General features: G+C 40.3%; 1 protein-coding gene and 2 non-coding genes across 3 annotated transcripts in view; 1 reads left to right on the plus strand and 2 right to left on the minus strand.

Moving 5' to 3' along the window:
- LOC116767260 (hemocytin) overlaps nt 1-16,767 on the plus strand; it is a 29,577-nt gene that overhangs the window by 4,683 nt on the left and 8,127 nt on the right. The window contains exons 4-51 of the mRNA XM_061527293.1: nt 83-242; nt 494-717; nt 800-991; nt 1,063-1,103; nt 1,184-1,371; nt 1,443-1,594; nt 1,727-1,866; nt 1,944-2,106; nt 2,194-2,318; nt 2,391-2,457; nt 2,532-2,633; nt 2,780-3,005; nt 3,135-3,330; nt 3,440-3,632; nt 3,706-3,794; nt 3,885-4,104; nt 4,559-4,729; nt 4,917-5,050; nt 5,225-5,343; nt 5,560-5,710; nt 6,235-6,413; nt 7,869-8,049; nt 9,012-9,145; nt 9,210-9,330; nt 9,460-9,606; nt 9,704-9,953; nt 10,027-10,155; nt 10,235-10,458; nt 10,528-10,680; nt 10,792-10,981; nt 11,085-11,306; nt 11,398-11,445; nt 11,522-11,563; nt 11,643-11,764; nt 11,904-12,035; nt 12,257-12,558; nt 12,769-12,893; nt 13,047-13,240; nt 13,332-13,583; nt 13,666-13,824; nt 13,974-14,262; nt 14,336-14,492; nt 14,722-14,827; nt 14,981-15,245; nt 15,610-15,843; nt 15,967-16,195; nt 16,270-16,418; nt 16,505-16,755. Of these exons, the coding sequence (XP_061383277.1) occupies nt 83-242; nt 494-717; nt 800-991; nt 1,063-1,103; nt 1,184-1,371; nt 1,443-1,594; nt 1,727-1,866; nt 1,944-2,106; nt 2,194-2,318; nt 2,391-2,457; nt 2,532-2,633; nt 2,780-3,005; nt 3,135-3,330; nt 3,440-3,632; nt 3,706-3,794; nt 3,885-4,104; nt 4,559-4,729; nt 4,917-5,050; nt 5,225-5,343; nt 5,560-5,710; nt 6,235-6,413; nt 7,869-8,049; nt 9,012-9,145; nt 9,210-9,330; nt 9,460-9,606; nt 9,704-9,953; nt 10,027-10,155; nt 10,235-10,458; nt 10,528-10,680; nt 10,792-10,981; nt 11,085-11,306; nt 11,398-11,445; nt 11,522-11,563; nt 11,643-11,764; nt 11,904-12,035; nt 12,257-12,558; nt 12,769-12,893; nt 13,047-13,240; nt 13,332-13,583; nt 13,666-13,824; nt 13,974-14,262; nt 14,336-14,492; nt 14,722-14,827; nt 14,981-15,245; nt 15,610-15,843; nt 15,967-16,195; nt 16,270-16,418; nt 16,505-16,755 (8,039 nt within the window). The remainder of the gene's footprint in view (nt 1-82; nt 243-493; nt 718-799; nt 992-1,062; nt 1,104-1,183; nt 1,372-1,442; nt 1,595-1,726; nt 1,867-1,943; nt 2,107-2,193; nt 2,319-2,390; nt 2,458-2,531; nt 2,634-2,779; nt 3,006-3,134; nt 3,331-3,439; nt 3,633-3,705; nt 3,795-3,884; nt 4,105-4,558; nt 4,730-4,916; nt 5,051-5,224; nt 5,344-5,559; nt 5,711-6,234; nt 6,414-7,868; nt 8,050-9,011; nt 9,146-9,209; nt 9,331-9,459; nt 9,607-9,703; nt 9,954-10,026; nt 10,156-10,234; nt 10,459-10,527; nt 10,681-10,791; nt 10,982-11,084; nt 11,307-11,397; nt 11,446-11,521; nt 11,564-11,642; nt 11,765-11,903; nt 12,036-12,256; nt 12,559-12,768; nt 12,894-13,046; nt 13,241-13,331; nt 13,584-13,665; nt 13,825-13,973; nt 14,263-14,335; nt 14,493-14,721; nt 14,828-14,980; nt 15,246-15,609; nt 15,844-15,966; nt 16,196-16,269; nt 16,419-16,504; nt 16,756-16,767) is intronic.
- Nucleotides 6,469-6,541, minus strand: Trnaa-agc (transfer RNA alanine (anticodon AGC)). Its single transcript has one exon. It is a non-coding gene; the product is annotated as a tRNA-Ala (tRNA).
- Nucleotides 8,297-8,369, minus strand: Trnaa-agc (transfer RNA alanine (anticodon AGC)). Its single transcript has one exon. It is a non-coding gene; the product is annotated as a tRNA-Ala (tRNA).

Consider the following 16,767-nt stretch of genomic DNA (forward strand, 5'->3'; position numbering starts at 1 on the left):
TAATAAATATGTATGTACCATTTTTGGTGATGATTTTAGATATTCCTTAAATATTAATAGATTTTTTTTTATTGTTGATCAGCAAAATGTCAGGTGGAATGCAAAAATAATGGGATCTGCGTGGACACCAACACTTGTCAATGTCCACCGGGTTTTCACGGACAGTACTGTGAGTTCGAGAAGAAACCGTGTCTGGTGTTTCCACCCCTGCCCATGAATTCACAGAGGAAATGCTCACAGGAGTAAGCACATTTTATTTAGCATGTCGTAGTTAAGAGGCAAAAACTTAAAATGCACAGTAATATTTAATACTTGAGAGGACGTAGAAGGTATCTGTTATTATAATTAATTTCAAATAGACAAACAGTCAGTTATGTTATGGTATGCTTTTCGACATTTTTATTTCTTAGATCGACTCCGCTATTTTTTTTTAATTTATACACATTTGACTATAAAAATGAATCCATTCTAAGAAATACTTCAATTGGCCCAGTTACTGCACAATTACTTGCGCGGAAGGCCATAGGTTCATAGATGGGACGACGGTAGCAAATATGCAATGCATGAATGGTCAGTGGCAGCCCACTCGTGCTGACCTTTCATCAATACCTGACTGTCAGCCAGAATGTGATCCTCCGTGCTTGAATGGAGGTGTTTGTTTGTCCGTCAATACGTGTCAATGTCCCGCAGACTACAGAGGTCCTCAATGCCAATATGGTGAGCAAGAATCCATTTAGGAATATCCACTATAATTTGAATAATAAATATCGAATCTATTTAAAAACAAAAATTAATACAGCTGCCAGTGCTTGTGACGTTCGTAAACTGGCATTCAACGGCGGCTACAACTGCTTCGGTGACAGCGAGAAGTTTTCCTGCAAACTGAGCTGCCCGTCAGGAGCATCTCTCAGTTCTTCTAACACTGATGAGTATACCTGTCTCTACTCTACTGGCGTGTTTGAACCCCAACCGATACCTCATTGCGTTTTTGGTAGGTATAATGATTCATGTAAAACTTTTTTGAGCTTTGTGAGGACCAGCTCAATATTTAATATTTTTCAGGTGATGTCATCGTTATCACTCCATCAAACTACAAGAGCACCGTAAGTTTATTTAATACTTCCTATTTTTCGTTGTCATTCACATATTTATCATCAATTTTATGTGACGTTTCCCTGTACAGCTCCCTCCTTATGCGCTACACTCGTCAAACCACACCGACATCAGTCAGTCGGAGCATTCAACAGAAGCTAACAAGTATGGCATAAAGAAGCCGGTTACCATTGTTGTACAAGATTTTACTCCAAAGAGTGGCACTTGTATAACCTGGGCAGGTGTTCACTATAAGACCTTCGATGGAAAGATATATAGGTTTGTAGATCTTTGTTTAACTTTTTACCATAATCCAAAAATTTGTCTAAACATTTTAATCAAATCTCCAGCTTCCAATCTCCTTGCCAACATGTGTTACTGCGTGACTCCGTAGAACATAAGTTTACAGTCGCCGTGAGACACCCTGAATGCGAACACGGCGACTGTTCGTCTGAACTTACTGTCTACTTGCAAGAAAAGATGTACACGTTCGCTGTCTCTGGTAAACATTTAATTCAAAATAAATTCTACCTTACATTTGATTTGTTTTTGAGTGTTAATTCTAAATTACTTTTGTTCTAAAGATATATTGGTGGGAAAACCTTACTTACATAAGCGATGTGTATGTCAACAGATGACGGATCCGTCTTGTTTCGCACCAGCAAACGTTTGATGCCGATCCCGGCAGCGCTGCCCGGTATCCGCGTGTCTATGCCTTCTGATCAACTCATTATCAACCTGGACCTCGGACTTACTCTCAAATGGGACACTAAAGTAAGATCATTATTTGTACAATTAAGAAACACTTTTTTTTTCATTATAATAATTTTATCATTGAAAAACTTCTTTAGAACTCGGTGGTGGCCGAAGCTTCAGTTTTGCTATGGAACATAACCGAAGGTCTGTGTGGAACGCTGGACGGGAATCCGGAAAACGATTTGACCACAAAAGAGAAAACTATAGCATTGACTAAATCTGTTATGATAGCTTCTTGGGAACTCAACAAAATTGGAGGTAGGAATGGCAAAAAGGATATTCAATTAGGTTCTAAACTTCTAAAGTAAAAGACGTTTTTAATTACCGAATAACTAAATCTTCCAGACACTTGCGACAGCAGTCCAACTGAGACCAGCCAGTGTTTTTCTAAAACAGACGCGGACATGAAGAGCGCTCTACAGTTCTGTACCAAAATATTCACCAAGGATAAGTTCAGAAAGTGTTCTAAGGTGAATATATAACTCACTTATATGTACGTTCGGGCCCCAAATATTTCATTACTGAATATATTATTTTCACAGGCAATGGACGTTTCACAATTATTGGAAGCTTGTCAATGGGATTACTGCGCATGTCTCACTAGCCTTAGTATGTAGATTATTATTTTTTAATGAAATTATGAGATGTTTGTATTCAGTTATTAGGAGTGTGAATGATTTTAGCTCCGGAAGAGTGTGCGTGTCGTACAGTGTCAGTATACGCCAAAGAGTGTTTGCGACACGGCGTCGAGGAAATGCGCTCCTGGAGGGACTCCGACACATGCCGTTAGTAACTTCTCGATATTTAATATATTTAGATTTTATTAGACATATTCTATACGACAGAATTTTCCTTCAATGAAAGTATGAATTTATTTCTAAAGCGTTTTTGCTTATTTTTTCTAATACTAATTTGACGTCTTCAAACCCAGCGATGAGGTGCCCCGAAGGGAAAGTCTACAAGTCCTGCGGTCCGGAAGTCCAGGCCAGCTGTGCATTCCCTACGGCGAGCAACTCGTCTTGTGTGGAGGGCTGTTTCTGTCCGGAGGGTGAGCTACTGGAGGGCGGGCGATGCGTGCAAAAATCTGAGTGTCCCTGTAGAGTGCGCAACCAGAGTTTCCCCCCTGGAACTGTTATGCCCAAGAAATGTAATACCTGGTGAGTGGTAAATATATTCACGTCTGTGTTAAATTGTTATATAAAAATCTATATTTAATAGCAATTCATTACAAAATTTTATGCGATTATGATATATGGTCCCTATATATATATAAATTCTTTGGCTAGTACTTGCGAGGCGGGCCAGTGGACTTGCACGTCGGCAGCGTGCGGAGCTCGGTGTGGTGCCGTGGGAGACCCTCATTACACCACCTTCGATGGACTGAGATATGATTTCATGGGCCACTGCACGTACACCATGCTCAAAACGGACAACCTCACCATTGACGTCGAAAATGTAGCCTGCTCGGGCGCCATCACCGAGGTAAACTAGTCTATACATTCTTAATTCAAAATCTTTACATCGTTATAAATAAATGGTTGATATTTTTGTCATTCGCTCAGATCCATTTATCCAGTTAAATGTTCCATAGGCCATGAACCTCGCTCCTTACAAGGGAGACGGCAAGCCATCCTGTACGAAAGCCGTCAACTTAATGTACAACGGCGCCACCATACACCTCAAGCAGGGCGGATTCATTCTCGTCAACGGCAAGGAAGTCGACTCCTTACCGGTCAGCGTTGGCGATATTAGGATACGAGCTGCCTCATCTCTGTTCCTCATCGGTGAGTGACTGACGACCCCTTAGGTTTTCAGTAACATTATCATTAAACGCTTAATAATGAATTATTCTTGTAGTTCAACTACCTATCAAAGTTGATCTCTGGTGGGACGGCAATACTCGAGTGTTCGTGGACGTACCACCGTCCTTCAAAGACAATACTAAGGTATGAATCAGTACATTGGCAATAAAATGTCTGTTAAAAATAAAAAAGTACCTCCGGGTATTTATGCGAACTGTTGTTTTGAATGTTAAGGGTCTATGTGGAACATTCAATTTGAATCAAAAAGATGACTTCCTGACTCCCGAGGGAGACGTTGAGCAGACAGCTCTGGCCTTCGCAAACAAGTGGAAGACCAGGGAGTTTTGTGACGACGTCTCCACTAAGGAGCCGGAGCACCCGTGCAAGGCCAACATGCAGAACAAGGACACCGCCGAGACCTATTGTAGCAAATTGAAGAGTAAAATATTTGAATGTAAGTTTACTTCACCACATCTGTACTTAGGTGAAGGATTCTTTTTAATTACAAGGTAAACTTAGAATTTTATATAAAAAATAATGTAGGTAAGTCGTAATCCTAATAAGATATTTCATAATTATTTACTCATTAAATCTTTTTATTAGAGAAAACAAAGAATCACTAGCCACTTCTCATTTCAAAACATTTTTTTTTTATTTCCTTCCGTTTGTCGTTTTAAGATTAATACAATTTATTGTAAATGTGTTAATCCTTTGTAAACACGGAGGGAATTTACAATTTAAGGCGTGTGGTTGTTGCGTCACCTCATAGTATTGTCAAATATTATCAGTTTTTTTAGTACATGAGAGGGATGAATTCCTTCAAAAACTACCGCAATGGCACTGTCGACATACAACTCTAAGGACTTCCTGATTCGCAAATAGTTTTAATCCCTCTTTTAATCACTCAGCTTGTCACTGGTACGTGGACGTGCAGCCTTACTACGAAGACTGTTTGTACGACATGTGCGCGTGCGCCGGGGACGTGTCGCGCTGCCTGTGCCCCATCATCGGGGACTACGCTGACGCGTGCGCTCGCAGTGCGGTCATGGTGCAATGGAGATACCACGTCAAGGAGTGCGGTGGGTATCAGCTGACTGCTACAACATTTCGTCTTCTTTACTGATTTGTTTTATAATATTTATTAATTTCTAACGAACGGGTATACAAAAATTAAAAATGTTGGCTTCAATTCGGTTACCATATAAATTTCAACGTGATGTAAATTTTATTACCTATAACAAATTAAGAGGAGTTTTATGGCCTCAGAGTTGCAATGTACGGGAGGTCAGGAGTACACCGTGTGTGGTGACAGTTGTCTGAGGACGTGCGCGGACGTGTCTCTCGGGGCCGCGGACTGCAGGCCGCGGTGCGTGGAGGGGTGCGCCTGCCCAGTGGGACAGGTATACATTACAAATATACTCATGGCACGAATTCTTAGTCAAACAAGGAAATTTCTAAACCTTACCTTTTAGGTACCATAGAAAATACCGCCAAAAACTCTTGGATACTCTTTCGGATATGACTTTGTACGACACATTTATGAAACTAATTCATATTCTCTTGTAATATTGTAGGTGTTGGACAACAACAACGTGTGTGTACCGGTTGGACTGTGTCCGTGCTACCATAATGGAATGGAATTTAAACCCGGTTATAAAGAAGTGAGAGCTGGAAAGAGGGAGAGAGAGCTTTGGTAAGTGTGTCAGGAAAAACATACTCAATTCAGACTAAAACTAAGAAGTACTGGATAATTTGTCTTTTTTCTAATACCATATCAACCACTAACCAATCAAAATTGGTATTTCCACTGAAATGAAATTTCTATACAAGTAGGGGTAAACTTACTTCTAAACATTATTAGATTCTTCTCCAAACTACCCTCTAATTCCACTCTACACCATTTGTTAAGTACATGTGTGGGTGCTCGCTGGTCGTGTGTCCCGGCCACGTCGGAGGACATCGTTAACTACCCCCCGGCCGAGGACCTGCGCTCCGCATGCAGCGCCTCTGACCATAAGGAGTTCACCACCTGCGAGATCGCTGAACCCCTCACCTGCAAGGTTCCATATCTATAACAAAAATTTATGTACCTAATATCAATGTAACTAAATAATTATGTCTTTAAAAATTTAAATTTATGTGACCAACTATTTGATTTAATGTATCTAAGCTAAGACTCATCTTCATGTATTTCTTCTTCCTATCATCATGCAGGTAGAGCCCGGGGCGGAAAATGCATTCAATAGCATTTGTCGCCGGACTGAACTTTACCGCGTTAAACCATATTCCTCTCAATTATTTTAACTCTACTTAAAAATTAAATGAGCCATATGATAATATATTTACCCCTAAGAAGCAGTCTATTAAGTAAAAAAACCTGCAAGGTTATGGTTTATGGTATCTTCTACTTGGACAATCCTCTTATCTTCTACCCTCAAAACTCATTAGTTACAGATAGCTATTTCGCCACAGATTTCAACATATCAGAAATAGGAATTTGTGTTATTTGTTTAACGGTCTATTAAAGTAGCTTCTCTTCCTTTGATATATATTCTAAGTCTAAGGAGATTATAATTTGTCCTAGAACATGCACCTGCCGCCGACGGTGACCTCGCAAGAGTGTCGTCCAGGGTGCCAGTGTAAGAAGGGCTATGTGATGGACGCGGCTAGTAAGAAGTGCGTTCTACCCTCTGAATGTCCCTGTCACCACGGCGGTAGAAGCTATCAAGATGGAGATACCATGCAGGAGGGATGTAACACGTGGTGAGTTAGAAATTTATGTCACAATTTAAAATTAATGCAAAATATAAAAAATTTCTGGAGGCGCCGGGTATCGATCCCGGTACCTCTCGCATGCTAAGCGAGCGCTCTACCATCTGAGCTACGCCCCCGTTGTAACGTTGACAACGGAATATGTTCTGTGTCTCATAAGAAGTACGCCGTATGAATGTAGATCAACTTTCTCTTATGTCAATAACAAGGTACAAATCTTGTTACACACATTCAACAATATATTGACTTTATAACTGGACATATAGAAAAAAATTTAATTGTCTGTCCGTGGTCTATAAGAGCTACATATTTATTTATATATTAAAATATCAAGAACAAAAAAGATTTTTGTTTTGTTGCTAGTCTTCTTATTTTTCCGGTTTAGTCTCTAAAAAGCCTGAACAGATTGTAATTTAAGTTTCGTTGGATGATAGACAAACTGGAAATTAGAAATTTCTTAAAAATTACATAAAAATACATCATTCAATGTTTACACCATTCGTATTAATTAGGTAAACATTTCCTATATCAGATAGGCGTAATGTAATCTATATTATGAATACAATATACCATTTCAGCGAGCAGAGCCGTGCGTGAAAGCTAGTATGCTAATATTTTTGTTGCATAATTTTATGACTCATACATTTATTACTTTATATTAATCAAGTATAATGTTCAAAAATGTTTCCCATTGAAGCATAAATGACTTCAATACGCAATATGATTTGAGAAATCAGTGATAATACCAACACAATAGATGAACAAATAACAGATAATATTTAATAGACCATAAAACCTCTTTTTTAACCTACGTTACGAAAATATTTAATTGACAAACTATTTACACTCCATTTGTAGTGTGAAGACGCGAACTAGGAGTAAGCATATTGAAGTTGACCGAATTATATAATGTAATTTCATTACCAATACAATATTATTTAAAAAATATATTTTTTTCGTGTTGGAATACAGTAGGAGAGCTTTATTATGAAATTTTTTTTAGCTTTCGCTAAAAATATCTAGCCAAAACAATCTTGACATCTCTTGTATAAGACACAACATAAATTAAATACTTATAAATTATTTTAATATGTTACTCATAAAGTGAAAATTATCTTTGGTTGATTCTATACAGCTCGGTATTATGTGATACTTCTGTCACTTGCTGACTGCAATTAATAAATCTCCATCGAAAGCGTTGAATGTGCAATATTCTGTACATATGTATTACATACAGTAGTATATAAGGTCAAGGAAAATTTTCATTACATAATGAGATCTAAGACTCGCGAGAATTCATTTAAATAAAAGTAATATTTTCGATTTTACTATGCGTTTTTTTTTATTTTAAGCACATATTCTCAACATTTCGGTTACTTTGCACGTTGCAGCAACAGTGATCGCTATGTAAACGTATATGTGTGTGTATATGTCTGTTGTTTCCAGCTCTTGTAATGGTGGTAAGTGGTCGTGCACGTCTCGTCCGTGTGCTGGCGTGTGCAGCGCCTGGGGTGACTCACACTTCACCACCTTCGACGGACAGCACTATGACTTCGAAGGAGTTTGTACTTACCTCTTCGCCAAAGGAACTGTCGACGGGAAGGATGGATTCAGCGTTGAGATACAGGTTCGATATAAATAAGTCTTCGCAAATAGTTTATGAGGGTACATTCCAATGATACGTTTTTAGTATTAAAGCAAAGTTACATTGAAGATACATGACCTAATTTGGGACGCGATATTCCAGTACAAGACAATTAGAATCATCTCAGGATCATATTTTTTATTTGAATTATAACTGAATACTAAGAGTACAAAACAAACACCTCTTTTAAAGGCATTTTTTTTAAATAAATCGACAAAAAGATTAAATTTGGAGGCGCCGGGTATCGATCCCGGTACCTCTCGCATGCTAAGCGAGCGCTCTACCATCTGAGCTACGCCCCCGTTATTTCTTAGGTTTCGAAATGCACAGTGTACCTACTAGAATAATTTAATTTAATTTGTGCAATGACAATTGTTCGTGACAAAATGCCTTTCACTTATCGCCCTCTTGCTCAAATCGAGAGCAGTTAATATATTATCTTATACTAGCTTTCTTACCCGGTCTTACTTCACTGATTGTGATATTGGTTACCTATAGGAGGTGGACTTGAAACGAAACCCTAAGTAAGCATCACGACATACGCAGTGTTGACAGTTTTTGACTCATAAATCTTGACACATTAGTGTTAACGTCAATTATTGAATATAAAACGGGATACGTTTTGTATGTAGTGTGACGTTGCAAACATGTGTTAAGCCTACTGAATAATATAGAATTTCGTATCTTCCCTCAACTGACATTTTCATATGTTAAATGAAGTTGCCACTCACATTTAATAAATAAGTCACAGATTAATAGTTTATTGCTGTTCCAATGAACCTAAACTTCTATGTTTTAATTAGTTGTGGTCTAGGCAATGAATCGGTCAGATAATGATTTAAAAATACGATTAAATATAATGTACTCTATAATCTCCAGCACATATTTTCCAAAAACTTAAAACCATAAATAAACCTATCGCCTTAATATAATGTCTACCACAGAACGAGCCTTGCGGAACAACAGGCGCAACCTGCTCAAAATCCGTCACACTTCGAGTGGGTAATGGCGGAGCTGATGATGAAACCGTAGCTCTCACTAAGAGCGCTCAACTACCTGATACATCCAAATTGAAACGGTAAAAGTTTATTTTGTAAAAGTTGTATTATTTGGTACATGTGTTAATTTGTTATGGTCGCTAGTATTAAGCTGCGGCTGGCGGGAGCATACGTGTTCCTGGACGTCCCCTCCCTTGGCGCCAGTCTTCAATGGGATCGAGGACTGCGGGTCTACGTGAAACTGGACACGATGTGGCAGAATAGGGTAGGTCCATTACATACATCAATATAGCCATCTCATTTCATATTAGAAAAGACTGAAGATGATGAAATTTATCACAGACTATAAATGATTAACAAAATTGTGTAATTTAATACATATTTCGTTCCATAGGTCAAGGGACTCTGCGGTAATTTCAATTCGGACATGCGGGACGACTTCCAGACGCCGTCTGGTGGAGGTTTCTCGGAGACCTCGTCTCTCATCTTCGCCGACTCCTGGAAACTAAAACCCAACTGTCCCAAGCCGCAAGAAGTTACAGTAAGTGCTACCATTTAAACTATGGCGACTTACAACACATTACTAAGGTATTAATAAGGTGAGATCATGATGTTAATAACATATTGAATTTATTTAGGATCACTGTAAGGAGCGACCTCACAGACAAGCCTGGGCATCTAGTATGTGCGGTGTGTTGAAACAATTCCCGTTCACTCTGTGCCACTCGGAGCTACCGGCCGGGGAGCACGTGGCTCGCTGCGAGTCAGACGCCTGCGCGTGCGACTCCGGCGCCGACTGCGACTGCGCGTGCGCAGCGATCGCGGCTTATGCAGCAGCGTGCGCAGCTAGAGGAGTTACCTTCAAATGGCGTACTCAGGAACTCTGTCGTCAGTATTAGTTGACGTCATGTATTAAGATCCAATATATCTATGAAATTACTCATTAACTTTAATCTTGTAGCGATGCAATGCGATGAAGAGTGCTCCAACTATAACGAGTGCATGTCACCGTGTCCGCCAGAGACCTGCGAAAACACGCTCGAATACGATAAGATAAAGGCGGCTTGTGAGAACGAAACTTGCGTCGAAGGTTTGGAATATATAATTGATGTAAATATAAAAACAGCATCTATTTTATTAGCTTTTCATAATAAATAATTATTTTTTAGGTTGCAAACTAAACGAAAACAAAACCTGCCCCGATGGTACAATATACTCGAACAGTTCTCTGAAGGAGTGCGTACCTCGAGCAAAGTGCAAACCAGTTTGCATGACCCTTCCGGACGGTAAAGAGGTGCTGGAGGGGGAGGTCATGGAAGAGGATGCGTGTCACACTTGTAGATGTTCAAAGAATGAGAAAATTTGCACTGGACAACCATGTGCCACCGACGAGGTAATAAATATATAAGGTAAGACATTGCTTGTCATCAATGTCGTCAAAAAATTCTTTTTCTTCTACCAGCCAGTACCCACGGGTCCTCCAGAGACGACACCTTACGACCAGCCCCTTACCTGTAAGACGGGTTGGACCGAGTGGATCAGCAGAGCAGTGCCCGAAATCACCGCCAGTGGAGCCTCCGTCGATAACGAACCCCTGCCGGAAGTCAACGAACTTGTGAGTAACATATTAGGAGTTTAATTAGTTACATATAAATCTGATATTGAAAGATTGATATAAACTAACCTTGGAAGTACAGAGATGATTATACCTTCACATATGTTGTAGACCATCGGCTCTCCGATGTGCAAGAAAGAGATGATGACTAAAATCGAATGTCGTACCGTCGGCGACCACCGCAGTCCCAAAGAAACGGGGCTTAATGTAGAATGTAGTCTGGAGAAAGGCTTGATATGTTCTGAACCTGAGAAAAATTGCTCCGACTTCGAGATACGAGTTTACTGTGAATGCGAGGAAAGTACGTCATTGATTTTGTTTAAACTATATAACTTTTTTATGCTCACCTTTTCCAACTTCGCTATAACTCGATTCAATCCTGAACATGTTTCGAAAATTTCCAGAGCCATTCCAGTGTTTGGACTCGTCGCACCCAAGTTACCCTCACCCGACGGAATGCTCTCAGTTCTACGAGTGTACTCCGGAGCCCGGGGCTCCTGGGACCTTGCACGCCGTCCTCAAGAACTGTGGGGAGGGCCTCGTGTACAACCCCACCATCATGGTGTGCGACTGGCCAGCATCTGTCGCGCTAGTAAGGCCTGAGTGCGCCAATATTACCACTACCGGTACTTTATCCGTTATTATTATTCCGTTATCTTATATGATATTAATTCTTGTCGACATTGTCTACTGTTTAATTTATTTGTCATCCACCAGTTACCACTCCCACGACTACTGTCGGCACGACCGCCGCGTTTGTCACAGGTTTGTATACCAAAACAAAAAATAAAATGAAATGTATAAGTATCACTGACATCTTATCGTTGTGTATCTTTCTCAGAGTCTTCCACGTCTCCTTCTACTTCGACTGTGATTCCTTTAGGTATGCGTCAAGTTTTTTAATTCCAAAAGTCGGAGATGTCATAATAGTACCTTTTTTAAGATCCGCATTTTCATTACAGATGTCACAACAGCAGTGTGTCCTCCTCATCAAGTTTACAAGGAGTGCGCGTTCCCGTGTGACAAACTGTGCGACCACTTCAAGCATACCCTGCAAGCCGAAGGACAGTGCTTGAACGGAGAGGTATCACACATCAGTAGAGTCGATTATTCAATTCCACTAAAAGACTTTTCTGTTTGGTGTCTTGCAGAAACACTATGACGATTTATAATGGGAAATTTTAAGACGTTATACTTTATCTCTCAAAATAATCGTGTTACAGAAATGCGTCGCTGGCTGTGTGGATGTGCCGGTGTCGATGGTGGAGTGCGGGTTCGGATCCATGTGGCGTGATCGAAGTACATGCGTTCCCATCAAAGACTGCACCTGCGATGACGACGGATACGTTATTAAGGTCTTTATAAGGAAAAAATTGTTACACTTTACTGTCTCGTATCCCAAATCCAACAAAGAGATTCTATGCGTAATTTGAATTATTACCAAAAAAAAGAACACCTTTATGTATTGAGCTAGGTTTTTTAAAGGGAAAGTCCGTAAAATAGATTTAGGAATTCCTTATACTCGATTTATAATAAAATAATAAAAAGATGTTAATGAAACATTCCTTTTCTGTAGCCCGGCGGAGTGGTTGTAGAGGGTTGTCGAAAATGTCAATGCCTGGACAACGTATTGCATTGCGATTCTTCAGAGTGTGTTTCTATCATAGAGGGATCCACGCACGCTCCCATGATCAGCACTACTCCATTGCCTACTACTGTAACCACACCGAGTACCACTACCACTACTTTAACTACTCCCATGTCCGTGGCAACTTCCGGTTCCACTGCAGCTCCCACAACTGTTTCTCCCTCCACTTCCACTACTCCATTGATTATACAAACAACGGTATCTCCACCTCCTGAATGCAGTCCGGATAGGTAAATCGATTTTTCCTGTTATAAAAATGGTATAAAGAAACCAAAAAAGTAATAATCTTAATTGTTACATAACATTTTAATCCTTTTTAATTTTTCTATGCTTATATAAAAGATATTTCAGACAAATTTTTTTTTTTTTTTTATTAATAATGCAAAAATTAAAAGGTGAGAAAAATCAATTTTAATTCCTGAGACACAATTATGTATCAGGTACATCAATCTGTTGTGGTCTGATGAGCCGCTGCCGCCCACCTCGTTCAGCGCCAGCTCCTCCGCCAACAATCTCTTCCAGCCGCAGTTTGCGGTTCTTAACGGACATCCACTGGATGTGTCTGGTGAGTGGAGCTAATATAATGGTTTAGGTAATATTTACCATATTAAGTCAAGTTACGGCATCGGCTTATTTATTTAGTTCCGTTTCTTATAGCGCTGAGAAAATATTTTAAATGAATTTAGTTTGGAATTAATTTTTATTGACTGCACAATAGCTGGTAGTTGGAATCCGGCCCACATGGACAAAAACCAGTACATCCAAGTGGAACTGCCCCAGAAGGAGCCAGTCTACGGTATATTAATGCAAGGCAGTCCCTTGTTCGATCAATATGTCACCAGCTACGACGTTATGTACGGAGATGATGGAAATGTCTTCTCACCTGTGAATGGGCCCGACGGACAGCCGAAGGTAAAAATTGTTTAAATATATTGTGACAACAACCATTCTATCTTATTTTCTTATAATGAATATTATTTTAATGAGCCATAATAATTTGCAGGTTTTCCGTGGACCGGTAGATAACAACACTCCTCTTAAACAAATGATCGAACCGCCGATAGAAGCGAAGTTTGTACGCATCCGACCACTCACTTGGCACGAGGAGATTGCGGTGCGCTTCGAGCTTATCGGTTGCCAGGAAGTCACTTCTACGACTAGTACTTCAACAACAACAACGACATCTACCACAACCACTTCTACAACAGCCTCTCCCACAACAGTAATGGAAACAACATCGGTTCCGATTACTACGGTAATTTATTGGCTAACGTAACGTAGAATAAACATATCATGAACAAACGTTTTATTAATGCTTGAAATGTTTTTTATTCCAGCTGGAGCCCCTACAGTGTACGGAACCGCTGGGAATCGGTGCAAACCTGCCGATAGATATGATAGAAGTAAGCTCCAATAACGACGCGCGGCCGCTCCTCAAACTGAACTCTGAGCGAGGGTGGACTCCGCTATACAGCACTCCCGGGGAATGGATCATGGTCAGTGAAATAAAGACCCAAAAAGTCTAAACTCACATCTATTCCATAAATATCTGTTATATTTTGTTAAGAATAATAATAAAAAATACATATTTTTATTAGACTGTCTTCTTATAAATAAAAACGTAAATAATAAAATGTCCTTCCAGTTTAACTTCACCTCGCCTCGTAATATAACCGGGATCAAGACGAAAGGCGGTGCCAACGGCTGGGTAAGCGGGTACCACGTCATGTATACATCAGACTTCTCGACATTCAATCCCGTCATAGACGCCAGCGGCGAACCCAAGCTGTTCCCGGGCAACTTCGACGATGACACAGAAGTCCTTAACGAGATAAGGCCTCCACTCCACGCGCAGTACCTGAAGGTGTTACCGATTCGATGGTACAATAATATAGAGATGAGGGTCGAACCAATCGGATGCTTTGAGCCGTATCGTATGTATTATAGTATTGATCTTATGCAATTTTGATTACTTTGTACATATAAATAAAATGTGTTTTCTCAAAGCCACTCCTGAGCCTCCCCGCGACGAGCGCGTGCCCGTCCCCTGTCCTCTGTGCCCCGGCGTGCCCACCGCGGCCTGTTCTTGTCCCAACAACACTTACTACGACGGAGAGAACTGTGTATCCCGGGACCAGTGTCCGTGTCTTGTTGGATTTATAACGTGAGATATATTATTATTAATTTTTCTATCAATATAGAAAATGTCGAAAAAGTACACTTTGTAATAGTAAAATATGTACTTATAAATAATATCATAAAAATAGATAATTATATTTTCCGCAGTCTATTAACTATGAGTAATGTTAGCTTAGTATTTATACGATGTTCTGAGTCTAACTTAGACACTTCCCTCTAACTAATAATATGAATTTGGTTTATATTTTTGTCAGGTACCCGGTTGGTGCTACTTATCGCGGAGACGCTTGCTCGCAGTGCGTGTGTAAACTGGGAGGAGTTCCCTCTTGCAGCCCCGCCGCTGACTGCCGCTGTGAAGAGGTAATAATCTTCACAGTCTGCCTTACATTGATACAATTTTTAAAACTTATTTTTAAATCAATTACCTTGGAAATATATATATTTTTTACCTAAACCTTAAGCTTCTGGAATTTTTACTCGAAAAAAAATCTCATGGATTGTTTTGTCAAACAGGATCTGGTGCCTACCTTAACGGAATCCTGCAAGTGTCTCTGCGAGCCGTGTGCTAACGGCACTAAGATCTGTCCGACGAGCAAGCTGTGTCTTCCGCTAGAGAAATGGTGCGATGGACTCCAGGACTGTCCGGACGACGAACGTGACTGTACCACCCTAGCGCCAGTAACCGAGACCGTTGTCACCACGGTGGTGTCAACAGTAGCCCATAAACCGCGCACCACTGAAATTACCACTATAGCTCCAACTACTACCACCGAAAAACGTGCGTAAACTCAATAATTTCATGATATAATTATAACAGTTGTAAAAGTGGAACAAAAGCTTCATACGCACATTTTGAATCAATTTCCAAGCAATACATATAAATGCTGAGTATTAGCATCGAGCTATTAAATAACAAAATTTCTTGCACAGAGAAACCTGCGAGTGGTCTATTTAAGAAAAATCGTAATCGCCATGAAAATAGGGGAAGGAGAAAATTTTCTAAACCTAAGGAAACAACGCCAAGTATAAGTCATTACTTATGAGGATTGTCCCTTTGAAGTTTTAATATATTGTTTCCTCACACAGATTTTATATATCCAACGTCGCTATTCCAAGTTTACTCATAATATCATTATTTACAGCCATGGAATGTCCAAAAGTGGAATGTCCGCCGGGTTATTTTGTCAAACAAATCTCGACTCAACCCACCTACTCATGGTCTTCAACGTCCGATCTGCCACCACCGAGACCCAGGTACTCCTACCAGAGATACTACAAGGGAGGCTTCTCTAAAGGTGGAAGACGTGGATACGCTAAGGGAGGTTTCTCTAAGACTGCATACTCCAAAGGTGGATTTTCAAAAGGAGGCTTTAGTGGTAAGACACCAGTTATAATAAATTCTTACAATTTTAGGACTTTTCTATTTTAATAAAACAAAAATAATCTAGAAGTCATCTAAATCAATTTATGTTTGATATATAAATTTTGTCCTCTTTTAGGTCCACGATCACCGCAACAGAACGAAGCCTTCACACTGGACAAGCCGGCCCTGAGTAGCGCCAGCCAGAGTAAGCAGCAATGTGTACAGTTCAAGTGCGTGCCGGCGCTCCCGCCTCCCCCCCGCCCGGGCTCCACACCTGCACCTGTGGTGTGCTCCGCCCCCACATGCCCGAAGAACTACGCACTCAAGCTAGAACACGTACCACTGGAGACCAACCAGTGTCCACAGTTAGTTTCAGCATGATTCTTTTTCATTTTTAAAAAATCCCAATTATTAAACATTGCGTTATTCTATCGAATAGATACGTATGCGTGCCTCCTCCGGAACGTCCGGTGTTCTGTAACGTGACCGGCCGCACGTTCACAACTTTCGATGGCTCCGAATACAAATATGACGTTTGCTTCCACATTCTCGCGAGGGAAAATCGTTTGGGCGCTTGGACAGTTCTCGGTGATTATGATTTGGCTACATCAGATTTGTTATTCAAAGATTACAAAATGAAAATTCCATGTATTATCCCTGTGATCACATTTCAGTTCGCAAGAAGTGCCGAGTAGAAGGATGCGCTAACGAACTTTTCGTCTGGCAAGATGACCAGATCATCCTGGTCAAGCCGAACCTCATGATTGAGTACGACAACTACGAGTACACCGTAGAACAGACTAGCAAGATCTGTTTCCAGAAGAACAGCTTCGACGTTAATCGTCTCGGGAGTGGAATATCGATTAAGTCCAGGAAATACAACTTCACGGTGCAGTACAGTTCAGATGGAGATGTTAAGATCGGGGTGAGATATTCC

Source organism: Danaus plexippus (assembly GCF_018135715.1).
Source record: "Danaus plexippus chromosome 9 unlocalized genomic scaffold, MEX_DaPlex mxdp_24, whole genome shotgun sequence".
In the NCBI taxonomy this organism is placed as follows: Eukaryota; Metazoa; Arthropoda; class Insecta; order Lepidoptera; family Nymphalidae; genus Danaus; species Danaus plexippus.